This window comes from Oryctolagus cuniculus, chromosome 13 (genome assembly GCF_964237555.1).
Source record: "Oryctolagus cuniculus chromosome 13, mOryCun1.1, whole genome shotgun sequence".
In the NCBI taxonomy this organism is placed as follows: Eukaryota; Metazoa; Chordata; class Mammalia; order Lagomorpha; family Leporidae; genus Oryctolagus; species Oryctolagus cuniculus.
Window position 1 is genome coordinate 87,683,258 of NC_091444.1, and position 12,289 is coordinate 87,695,546.

Sequence of the window (12,289 nt, forward strand, 5' to 3'; positions counted from 1 at the left end):
TTATAGAATGACAGGAAAGCCTGAAAAAGGCATTAGGAAGAAGATAAACAGAAATCACTGAAATTCAAAACAAAGGCTTGAGAGAGGACCCCATGGGGACAACAGAACTCAGTCACTCTGAAGGTCAAAGGGCAATGGGGAAGGGGTGACAGGAGGCTGAGCCAGACACAGAGCCACACACAAGAACACAGGGCCAGCCCTCAGGGAGGGGAGGAATTGGCAGGCAGCACACAGCGGCCTGGGTGAGGCCATTGGGCCGACGCCGCGGGCAGAGCGAGGGAGACAGGGTCCTCGCAGCTGCAGCAAGAGGGACCAGAAACAGCCCAGCACCAGCAGCACCACCTCTCCCATGCACAGCCCACACTGGGAAAGCCGGCTCATCCTGCCCCGTGCAGCAGGCGGCCAGCTGGCCTGGCAGGAGGCAGATCCCCAACCCCAGCATCTCTGCTCCCTCCGCAAAGGCGGTAGAGTGGCCACTGCCTGAGCACACAATGTCTGGGTGGGTGCACAGAGCAGTGCTGGGGGTGCCTGGGGCCGATGTCACACCTCCCGCTGTGGGGGCATTTCCACGACACAAGGACAGAGCAGTCACTGCATATCTCCATCACTGGCCCGGTTTCTTGGGGAGCGTGGCAGGGCATCCACCCCCACAAGCCCTCCCCATCGGGCCCTAGGGAGGCAGCCATCTGACTCAAGCCCCACCTATCCAGGAGCAGTCCGGGAGGGGGGGGCTGAGCTGGCGAGACACTGCCACAGTCCCCTGGAGCTCAAATGGGAAACATGATGGGGGCGCTGGCTCAGCCACCCAGGGAGCCAGGGCAGGAGCCCCCATTCCCTCCTCCTGGGCAGCATTCACAGGAAGTCTAACCTTGCTCCTCTCCCCTGCCCAGCACATGACCCGACATCCCCCACCCCACCCCATCAGCAGGGGACCTTCCAGTCCAGGGGGCGCGGGGCAGCCTTACCCACCACCCCCTCAGCTCCCGGCTTGGAGCTGGCCGACGCCCGCTCACCTGGGCTCTCGCACCGCCAGGTGCAGTCCTGCACCCTCACTTACCAGGTCAGCTCCCGCAGGGAGAGTTTGGAGTGCTTCCCCAGCGAGATGAACCTCTTTGTATTCCTCGGGAGGGAAGCTTGTTGTGCCTGGAGACAGGCCCGCAGGAACTCGTGCACCTGCCACGGGCTGCTGTGCTGCTGCAGGAGCCGCACCAGATGCCAGGCGCCGGGAGCCCGTGTCCTCCTGGGGGTCAGCGGCCGGCCTTGGGGACCGCACCTGCGTGGCCGGCCCCCCGCAGCGGGCAGTGTGTCCGGAGGAGCGAGCCGTAGGGGAACCGCGTGTGTCTCGCAAGCAGCTTCCGGAACAGGGGCCGCGGCCTGCGGCTACCCCTGGGCCTCGGCGTCCAGCCCAAGAAGATGGCTTCCGGCAGCCTCCGGGCGCCCTCCAGGCTGGGCCGCAGGGAGCTCAGTGGGAAAGATGCGCGCAGCCGCTCGCCGTCGCCCAGGTAGTAGAGGAAGCGCTTGGTCTCCGCGTACACTTGAACCTTCAGACGCGGTGACCGCCGGGCGGCGGACTGGCCGGGCTCCCGCTTAGTCCACTCCCGCAGAAGCCCTGGAGCGCGTGGTCTTGGAACACTCCGCAGGCGTCACCGCGCAGGCCCGGGACACGCCCACGCCTTGAACTGCAGGCGGGCGACCCCAGGGGCGCCCAGGCCTCGCCACCGCTGCTGTTCCGAACCCATCGCATGGCCGCAGGGCCCGCCTGGGTCCCACAAGCGCATGGTGCAGGAGGGCTGGGCCTGGGCGACGGGCGCAGAGCTCGTACAGAGGCGGCCCACACACCTGGTAGGCGCAGCTCAGGGCCACCAGCAGGTAGAGCGCGCAGAGCGCCAGCAGGTGCATGAGCATGTTGCCCAGGCGGCGTAGCAGCAGCCCCCACGCGCCGCTGTCGCGCAGCTTCTCAGTCACCGTGTTGGGCAGGTAGCTGCTCCTGCAGGTGGTGAAGGCCCAGGGCAGGCCTCCGCGGGCGCTGTCCAGCAGCACGAGGCTGAAGGCTAAGTCTCGGCCTGCAGCGCCAGAATCCCATATAGGCATTAGTTCATGTACCAGCTGCTCCACTTCAGATCCAGCCCCCTGTTAATGGCCTGGGAAAACAGTGGAGGATGGCCAAATACTTGGGCCCCTGCACCTGCGTGGGAGACCTGGAAGAAGTTCCTGACTGCTGGTTTTGGATTGGCCCAGTTCTGGCCATTGTGGCCAACTGGAGAGTGAGCCAGCAAATGGAAGACCTAGTCTCAATAATTCTACCTCTCAAATAAATAAGTAAACTTAAAAAAAATTAAAAATGGAACAGAGATGGCCACAACAGAATGTTCTAGGCTAGGCCAAAGCCAGGCACTCCATCCAGGTCTCCCACATGTGTGGCATAGGTCCAACACTTTGGCCATTTTCCAAACTAGGACCAGAATTATAGAGGGGACATAAATCAGCACTCCAATATGGGATGTCGGCACTGCAAGTAGTAGCTTAACCACTGTGCCTCAAAGCCAGCCCCAAAACGATTCCATTTGAAATCAAATGTACAACATCATACAGATCTAGTTGAAATTTAGACAATTCTTGTACAAAGTAACTACCCTGGACTTAACACAAATTTATCAGCCTGGAAGTAATGAGGAACAGTTGCCTCAGATTTTGCCCCCTCACCTTTCTGTTCGTATATCTAGACCATCCTGTAACAGCCCTCCTCTCAAAGATGTCCGTATCTCCTGAACCTGTGAATGTGTTAGCTTACGTGGCAAAACAGACTGCAAGTGCGATTGTGTCTAAGTTCTTAGGGTAAGAAAATTAACCCAGATAAAGTAGGTGAGACCATTCTCAGTACACGAAGTTTTTACAAGTGAAGAAGCTTTGCTAGCTGTGGTCAGAGGAACAGTGGACTGCAGAAGGACAATGAGATGGTGGAAAAAGCCTCTAGTCAAGGAATGCAGGCATCTTCCAGCAACTCCCAAAAGCAAGCAGATTCTCCCATGGAATCTGTGAAGAACTGTGGCCAGCAAAAGGAAACTCAGGCAGCAAGGACTGCCTTGAGCACTAATAATGAGCATTTGGTGCCAGGAGTGCTCCCCAGACACTACCATAACTGAAAAGGCCCTCCCAGACTTTCAATGTCCCTGAGGTAGTGCAACCCCGTCCTAGCTGAGAATCAGTGCATTCATGAAGAGCGACTTGTCAGAAACATTGAGAATGAATAATCAGATTCTAAGACTGAAATTCAAATATTCTGATTGATGTTAATAATTACTTTTTTTTTTTTTTGACAGGCAGAGTGGACAGTGAGAGAGAGACAGAGAGAAAGGTCTTCCTTTTGCCATTGGTTCACCCTCCAATGGCTGCCGCGGCCGGCGCGCTGCGGCCGGCGCACCGCGCTGATCCGATGGCAGGAGCCAGGAGCCAGGTGCTTATCCTGGTCTCCCATGGGGTGCAGGGCCCAAGCACTTGGGCCATCCTCCATTGCACTCCCTGGCCACAGCAGAGGGCTGGCCTGGAAGAGGGGCAACCGGGACAGAATCCGGTGCCCCGACCGGGACTAGAACCCAGTGTGCCGGCGCTGCAAGGCAGAGGATTAGCCTAGTGAGCCACGGCGCCGGCCAATAATTACTTTTAATGTACTCATAGGCCTTATTTTCTATTATAAATAAAATATTCAAAATTAACACACATCATATTATTTATGTACTTCAATGAAATACATGCGGCAAGCAATTTTATTCCTAACTTTCTGATCAATTTCCTTACCAGGTCAGCCATTCATAACCCATCACTAGAATGGAATCTACACTTATCTTAGCCAAAAGCCTGAGAAGCAATTAGAATGGAATCTAATGGAAGCCAAAGGGAGATATATTTTTTGACTCTAAAAGAATATATGGCACCGCAGGTAAAGCTACCATTTGGGACACCTGGTCTGTCATATATATTCCTTCTATACCTAATGTGGGGAGGGTTTTTATAATTAAGAGGTTTTAAATTTTTTAAGGTTTATTTTTTATTTATTTGAAAATCAGAGTTAGAGAGAGAGAGGGAGAGACAGAGAGAGACAGAGGGGGGTCCTCCATCTGCTGGTTCACTCCCCAAATGGCTGCAACACCTGGCGCTAGGCCAGGCTAAAGCCAGGAGCCAGGAGTTTCATCCAGGTCTCCCAGGTCAGTGCAGAGGTCCAAGCAAAACTGGGCCATTTTGGAATGCTGGCTCAAAGTTCTAGCTGCTCTGCTTCTGATATAGGTTTGTGCTGATGCACCTTTAGAGGCAGATGTTGCCTCAAATGTCTGTGACCTGACCCTGACACCCACTGCCAAAACCCAGATGGAATTCCAGGCTTCTATCTCTGGCCTGGCCCAGCAGAAGCAGTTACAGTCATTCGTGGACTGAAGAAGAAGTTGGAAAATCTGTCATTCTGCCTTTCAACCATATTAAAATAAACATTTTTTTAAAAAAAAGAACCACACTCATTTAAAACTATTTAAAAATAAATTCAGTATGATGAACTTCACTCTCAACAGTATAATTTTGGTATTGTGCTAAATTATAATTTCATATATGAAATACGAACCAGAAGATTTTACTGTAGGGGCTGGCACTGTAGTGTGGTGGGTTAAACTGCCACCTGAGAAACCAGCATCCTATATGGGCACCAGTTCAATTCCAGGCAGCTCTGCTTCTGATCCAGCTTCCTGCTAATTCACCTGGGAAGGATGAGGAAGATGAATTTGGTCTGGCCCAACTCCTGCTATTGCGGCCATTTGGGGAGTGAACCAGTTGATGGAAGATCTCTCTCTCGCCTTCTCCTTCTGTAATTCTGCCTTTCAAATAAAATAAATAAATCTTTAAAAAAATAGATTTTGTTGTACTCACCTAAGGAGTTAAGAAGGAATAATACTTTGATATTTCAAAGATGAATAATTTTTTAAATATTAAGTGACATAATATATGTGAGGGCTTCAAAAATTTCTTCAAAAAATGCAAATTGAAAGGGAGGGTAGAGGAGGGAAGTGTCACTATGTCCTTAAATCTGTATATATGAAATTTGTATAACTTAAATAAAAATTTTTTAAAAAAATGCATATTTTCCACAAATTTATTGATGGAAATTTAACTTCTGTTAATGTATTTGTATCATCTTATTTTTATGGTCTTGCAAATAATGAGACTTTAGGGAATTTTATTTATTTATTTATTTTTTTTTGACAGGCAGAGTGGACAGTGAGAGAGAGAGACAGAGAGAAAGGTCTTCCTTTGCCGTTGGTTCACCCTCCAATGGCCGCCTCGGCCGGCGCGCTGCGGCCGGCACACCGCGCTGATCCGATGGCAGGAGCCAGGAGCCAGGTGCTTATCCTGGTCTCCCATGGGGTGCAGGGCCCAAGCACCTGGGCCATCCTCCACTGCACTCCCTGGCCACAGCAGAGGGCTGGCCTGGAAGAGGGGCAACCGGGACAGAATCCAGCGCCCCGACCGGGACTAGAACCCGGTGTGCCGGCGCCGCTAGGCGGAGGATTAGCCTAGTGAGCCGCGGCGCCGGCCCACAGACTTTAGGGAATTTTAAAGAGCTTAGAGGGAAAAGGAGAGTCGGTCAGTATCAGCACTTCAAAACTCTGCCAAAGAAGGATTCCATGAACAAACAATAATTTGGGGCTTGGTTGTCACTTTTGCTTGGTCATTCTGGTTATCTGAAGGCTTTATTTCATTATTTGCATTTGTGACTCTAATACTATACCAATGAAAGTACAGGAACAAAACTGCATGAGACAGGATCAGGGCATCAGGTTGAGGCAGGAGACAGCTGCAGCTTAATTAGGGAAGCAGAGAGAGGAAAATTTTGAGAGCTTCAAAAGGTAAAAACAACTTATTTTTCTACTTGCTTCACATAGGATAAGTTACTCAAAGTTACCTACGTAGGGTTAATTTTGGGAAACATCTGTACATCTGACATTTCCCAAGGATCAACAGATGTCACAAACTGCTAATTAAGTTAAATCCTGAGGAACATCTCTTCAGACAAAAAAGGTTATACAAAGATCCATATGTATCACAAAGATCAAAACAGAAAAGCCCATCAACTAAAACAAACAAAAATAGATGACTGAGATCTGTGGGGAGCAACTGAGACTAGACTAAGTTACTGGAATTAAGACTTATTCTATGCATCTGCTCTCCCACAATATGGTGCTGGGAGAGGAGTAAACAGCTTCTGCGCAGCTGCCTCCAGTTTGACCAATAAACTGCAGGAGCTGATCCTGCTCCTGATTGGAGGAGAGCAGCATGCTCGGCATGTGGGTAGCAGAGTTGGGATTGGTGGAAGAGGACTATAAAGGAGGAGAGAGACAACATGCACCAGGAACATCTGAAGGAACACCTGAGGAACATCTGAGCAACATCTGAGCAGCCCCCGAGAGAGCCGGCCAGTGGTGTGCCACTCCTCCGCAGAAGCGGGAAAAGCGGCAGGGGGTGCCACCCCTCCACGGAGGTGGAGGGGCCAGCAGCTAACCCGGGATGGCGTCGTTCCTCCACGAATGGGGGAGCGACAAGATCCACCTTGGTACTGTAAAGAGAAAAAGCTATGGCCACAATCTTCCATGAGAACTTCTAGAAAAGAGAAATCAGCTCCATGACAGCATCAGCCCACCTTCAAGACTCCTTACCTAACAATCAGCCTTTTAGAAACCTCTGCCCCAACACCCTCTAGGATCCTTGAATTCTTTCAAAATAAGTAAATCTAAAAAAAAAAAAAAAAAGTTCTTCCTGGCTTACTCTTCTCCCAATCTACATAAATGGCAACATGTCAGTTAAATTTGCAGAAGTGGCTGCTTAAAGGCATGTCTTTAGCCAGTGCTACTTGTCCCTTTACCCTTATTCAAGAACCCGCAGTGCTTATTGCCAGGAATATTTTCCTCTTTATTTACCTGTTTATATAAAGGCCTCTCACAGGTTGGAGAGAGAATGTCTCTCTCTGGTTCAGTTGGACAAGCCTCAAAAGATTCTGGAACAAGGAAAACACTAAAAAGATTCATAAAAATCAATAAATTAAAAAATAATTAATAAAGTAATATTGTAAGAGGCTCATCCAAAATACAAAAGGTGAGGCCAGCATTGTGGCATAGTGGGTAAAACTGCCAACTGCAGCACTGGCATCCCATATGGGTGCCGGTTCAAATCCTGGCTGCTCTACATCTGATCAAGCTCCCTGCATAATGCCCCAAATACTTGGGCCCCTGCACCCACATGGGAGATGTGGAAGAAGCTCCTGGCTCCTGGCTTTGGACTGACCCAGCCCAACCACTGTGGCCATTTGGGAAGTGAGTCAGCCAAAGAAAGATCTCTGTCTCCCACCCCACCAACTATACCCCATAACTTCACCTTTCAAATAAATAAAATCTTTAAAAGGAAAAAAAAATGGTTTCTTCATGAGTTCCTTCCCTTGCCCTGCCAGCAAAAAGAAACCAATTTCTTCAACTTTGTTATATATCACCAACCACATGCAAATTGTTTTTTGAGAGGACAATTGCTGCTTCTTTCAAAAATATCTCCTAGGACAGATGTGTCCAAGTGTAACAATGCAAAGATACGCTATCACTGATCACAAGACCAGATCACCTGAGAATCTTCCAGTGCACAGAAGAAACATACAAGGCCATTCCTGAAAGCCCAAGACTCCTCCTGAATTTCCCCCAGCTGCTGTTCTGTGCCTATGGCAAAGCCCTCCCTGAGCAACAAGGAAACAGGTGGTTTGGAGCAAGAGCCCTTACCTCCTATGTTGGCCACCCAAGTGAACTCCTCTTTGTAAAAACTGGTGTCTTGGCCTTGGCCTTGTCCTCTCATTTCAGTGGTAGAGTCTGAAGAAGACACACAGAAGTAACACCTCACAAAGAGAAGGAAAAGAACAGGTCATTAGCCTGGATACCAGGTTTCTGAAAGAGAGAGTATCTTTGGTATCTGTCACTTCTTCACATCCTTCAATGACACCTTTGTCCATGTCACTGTTTGTCAAGGAAACCATCTGCCCAGTGACAGGTGGGACAAAGGTGAAGGCTGACCTAGACAAATCCTCACCATATACTTCCATGTTGGCTGGCCAAACGTGGCCCAGAGGTGCAACCAGTCAGGTATCACTACCCTACACATCAAACTCTGGGCTACAGAGGAACAGAACCAAGACCCCTGGACCTAGGGCCCAGTCAGCCCACTTGGGTATGATTGAGGATGTCACCCAGATGCTCACACAGCACCCACAGGAAAGGTGACAGTTGTGGTTGCTGACTCACCAGATGGCTTTCTGTTAATAAACTGCCATGATGGGAGCTAAAAACAAACTGGTGTCACCAACTATGCCTTATTAAGAGCACCAGTGAGAGATGCCCTTCATTCAGTCCAACATGGACTCTGACATTGACAGCTTTAAGACAAGTGACTTTTTTTGTTTTTGGACAGGCAGAGTGGACAGTGAGAGAGACAGAGAGAAAGATCTTCCTTTGCCATTGGTTCACCCTCTAATGGCCGCCGTGGCTGGCGCACTGTGGCTGGCGCACTGCGCTGATCCAAAGGCAGGAGCCAGGTGCTTATCCTGGTCTCCCATGGGGTGCAGGGCCCAAGGACTTGGGCCATCCTCCACTGCACTCCCGGGCCATAGCAGAGAGCTGGCCTGGCATAGGGGCAACCGGGACAGAATCTGGCACCCTGACCGGGACTAGAACCCGGTGTGCTGGTGCCACAAGGTGGAGGATTAGCCTATTGAGCCACGGCTCTGGCCAAGACCAGTGACCTTTAAAAATCATTTTCTCCTAAATAATGTAAGTTATGATTCAGTTTAAGAGTTTTAGACCTTTAGACTACCTAGCCAAGGAACATCTTTAGAAGAGTTTTCCTGATGCTAATTTCTAACTTATTGAGATATTATGTGAGGATATTCACAGGTAACCTCTATTGATCTGAATTGCTGATTTTCACTTTTCAGATCCTAGGCCTTCTAAGATTCTTTTTTCTCAAAATGCCTAAATCTGATCAACTTAACCAAAATGTTTTATAAAAGAGAGAACTAATGCTATAAAAAGATTATACCAAAAATGTTGCTTTTGCATCTGGAAATACGAATAAAATGTAATAAGACAGAATAATGACACTGGAAAAAAATCTGAAATTTATATCTAACTTTACTACCATCAATTTTCAGTAATTATATAAATCACACATTATTAAACATTATTCTTTCTAAATCCTTGAAATCTTTTTAACATATCAAGAATTATAAACCACATACAAATATTTATGTAATAAGGACCCAAATTTATTATACTATGACTTTGATTTAAAATAGTCCCTTTCCAAATGTTTTATTTTTAATATATAATCCATTTTGGTATACATTTATATGTATATATATGTATATATAAAATATATATGTATATATACATATACACACACACAAATGCCTGTGAACAGAACTTTTTTTAAAGATTTATTTTACTTGAAAGTCAGAGTTACACAGAGAGAAGGAGAGGCAGAGAGAGAGAGAGGTCCTCCACCCACTGGTTTACTCCCCAGTTGGCCACAACAGCTGGAGCTGAGCCGATCCGAAGCCAGGAGCCAGGGGTTTCCTCTGGGTCTCCCATGTGGGTGCAGGTTTGGGCCATCTTATACCGCTTTCTCAGGCCATAGCTGGATCAGAAGTGGAGTAGCCAGGTCTTGAGCCAGTGCCCATATGAGATGCCGGCACCACAGGTGGTGGCCCCACCTGTTAGGCCACATCACCTATACTAATGTAGAACAACTATGCGTGACTAATTTCAAGACTTTACTTTTGGGCTGGCACTGTGGTACAGCAGGTTATGTTAGAGTTGAAAAAGCATCCGCCACCCCAAGAAAGACTCCAAGAGGCTTTCTCTCATGCAATTAGCAAAGGGTAAGGTTTATTGATGATCCAACATGTTGGGGTCCCTGAGCGTAAGAGAACAGGTGGCCCTGAGAAGTAGACGGTTGGGGTTTTTATACACGTTTAAACAAAGAAAATCAATCATTGCATAGATCAAACAGTTGGTGCAGAGTAAACAATTGATACAAGTTAAGTGATTTTACAATCAGTTGATTTATGAATACAGGGAGTACAGGATATCGAGTAAGGGCTTGATTAGACATCAGAGAACCACATGGCCTATACAGGGAGGATCAAAAAGCCTCCTATTGCCAAAAGGGAGGGCCACACAACAAGGTTACGGGAACTGCCTCGATGATACCTAGGAATGCAGCCGCATGGCGATAAGGGACATATGGTGGGGTCAGAGTTCCAGGAGCAAAGAGATTTCTTAGTGAAGGTTTGTTAATTTCTAAACAGTGACTCCTTCTATCTTACTTAGGTGAAACTAAGGTTACATCTACATTGGGGTAATTCACTGACTAACTAACTTTAAAGAGAATGGCTATACAGAGCAAGTCTAATGAGGTTGGGAAAGTTCACCAGAGGAGGGCAGGGGAAACGGGAGCGGCTTTTAAATTTTTAACCCTTCAGTTACATATCTGGCTGCCAGTTTAAATACTGATTAGTTTTTTTAATATTTATCTATTTACTTGAGAGGCAGAGACACAGGCAGAGGCAGAGAGAGTGAGGTCTTCCATCTGCTGGTTCACTCCCCAAATGGCCGCAACATCTGGAGCTGTGCTGATCTGAAGCCAGGAGCCAGGAGCCTCCTCCAGGTCTCCCACACAGGCACAGGGGCCCAAGGACTTGGGCCATCCTCTATTGCCTTCTTAGGCCATAGCAGAAAGCTGGATTGGAAGGAACAGCTAGGATTTGAACCAGTTCCCATACAGGATGGCGGCACCGCAATCAGCAGCTTCATCCACTATGCCACAGCACCATTCCCTGCTTTGCTTCTGATCCAGCTTCCTGCTCACTCACCTGCGTGAGCATCAGTTGATGCCCCAGGTGTTTGGGACCTGCTACCCGCATGGGAAACCCAGATGAACTTCTACTTTGTCCAGTCCTGGGTGTTGCGGTCATTTGAGGAGTGAACAAGTGATGAAAGATCGCTCTGTTTCTGTCCCTCTGCCTCTCAAATGAAATAAGCAATTCTAAGAAAAATTTCCCTTTTCTGTACCTTAGTTGGAAATGCTACTTTTAAGAGAAATGAGGTGAAGACTGGGATTCATTTGAAAAGAGGTGAATGGAAACCTAAGGAATAGTTTGGGAATATTTTTGCTTCACACTGAAAAAAAAATCACTATGCTAAAAAGATTTTGAATGATGTAAAACTACAGTGATAATACAGGGGAAATTTTAAATATGATCATTTATATAAATACAGTTGTACATTTTTAAATCAATATGTAAGCATCTCTTCAGGAGAATTTCTATCAATCCAAGGACTGATTACACCATGAATTTCTACAGGCATGTTTGATAGGCAAAGGGATGGGGGTGGGAAGAATGAAAGAAAAAGAAAGAGCTCGCATCTCTTGATTCACTTACTAAATGCTGGAACAGTCAGGGCTGTATTTGGCCAGAGCTCTGTGCTGGGAACTCAATCCAGATCTCGCACATGGACAGCAAGGACCCAAATTCTTGAGCTGCCTTTCAAGGCCCATACTGGCTGTAAACTGGAATCAGGAGTCAGAGTCTGAATCTGAAATCAGACCCTCCAATGTGGAAAGCAGATATCATAACTGGCACCTTAACTGCTATTCCAAATGCCCGTCCTCTACATGCATTTTTAGGTTTACCCAGACTTTTATCTTTGCTGGATTCTTAATTTCATAATTGCATGTTAGGTTACTTTATTAATTCTTAGCACATGCCAAGTGTTTAACATAGTACCCAATTCTTTATAACATGGTCTTTCAGTTGCATGTAATCCAAAGTTCTTAAAACCATTACAATTTATTAATCTTGATAAACAATCCTTACTAGAAATAAATTATAGTAGGATTATCTTCTAAACATAATCTACCTGGAACATATGTGTAAGAGAATAAAGGGTGGGGCAGACAGGGAATAAAATGCCCAGAAGAATCTCCATCCAAAAACAGTATCTTTGGGTCTGGTGTTGTGGGGTAGCAGATAGCACCGTTGCCTATTATGCTGACATCACTTATGGGTGCCATTTCATGTCCCAGCTGCTCCACTTCTGATCCAGCTCTCTACTAATGGCCTAGGAAAAGCAGCAGAAGATGCCCAGGTGCTTGAGCCCCTGCCACCCATGTGGAAGACCCAATAGAAGTTCCTTGCTCCTGACTTCAGTCTGACTCA

General features: G+C 47.5%; 1 protein-coding gene across 18 annotated transcripts in view; it reads right to left on the bottom strand.

Moving 5' to 3' along the window:
* Positions 1-6: 6 nt before the first annotated feature.
* The window catches only part of LOC127489541 (telomerase reverse transcriptase), a 117,367-nt gene continuing 105,084 nt past the window's right edge, over positions 7-12,289 (bottom strand). For 11 of the 18 annotated variants that reach the window (XR_011381613.1, XR_011381621.1, XR_011381619.1 and 8 more), the window contains 3 exons: positions 7,800-7,912; positions 6,957-7,050; positions 5,694-5,842 (listed from right to left, as the gene is read on the bottom strand). Coding sequence is in view for 2 of the 18 variants with exons in the window: in XM_070055843.1 (XP_069911944.1) it covers positions 1,588-2,091 (504 nt within the window). In the remaining 16 variants the exon portion in view is untranslated. Of the gene's footprint in view, positions 2,142-5,693; positions 6,596-6,956; positions 7,051-7,799; positions 7,913-11,512; positions 11,641-12,289 lie in introns of those variants that run through there. The other 7 variants (XR_011381625.1, XR_011381620.1, XM_070055843.1 and 4 more) reach the window with 5 other exon arrangements.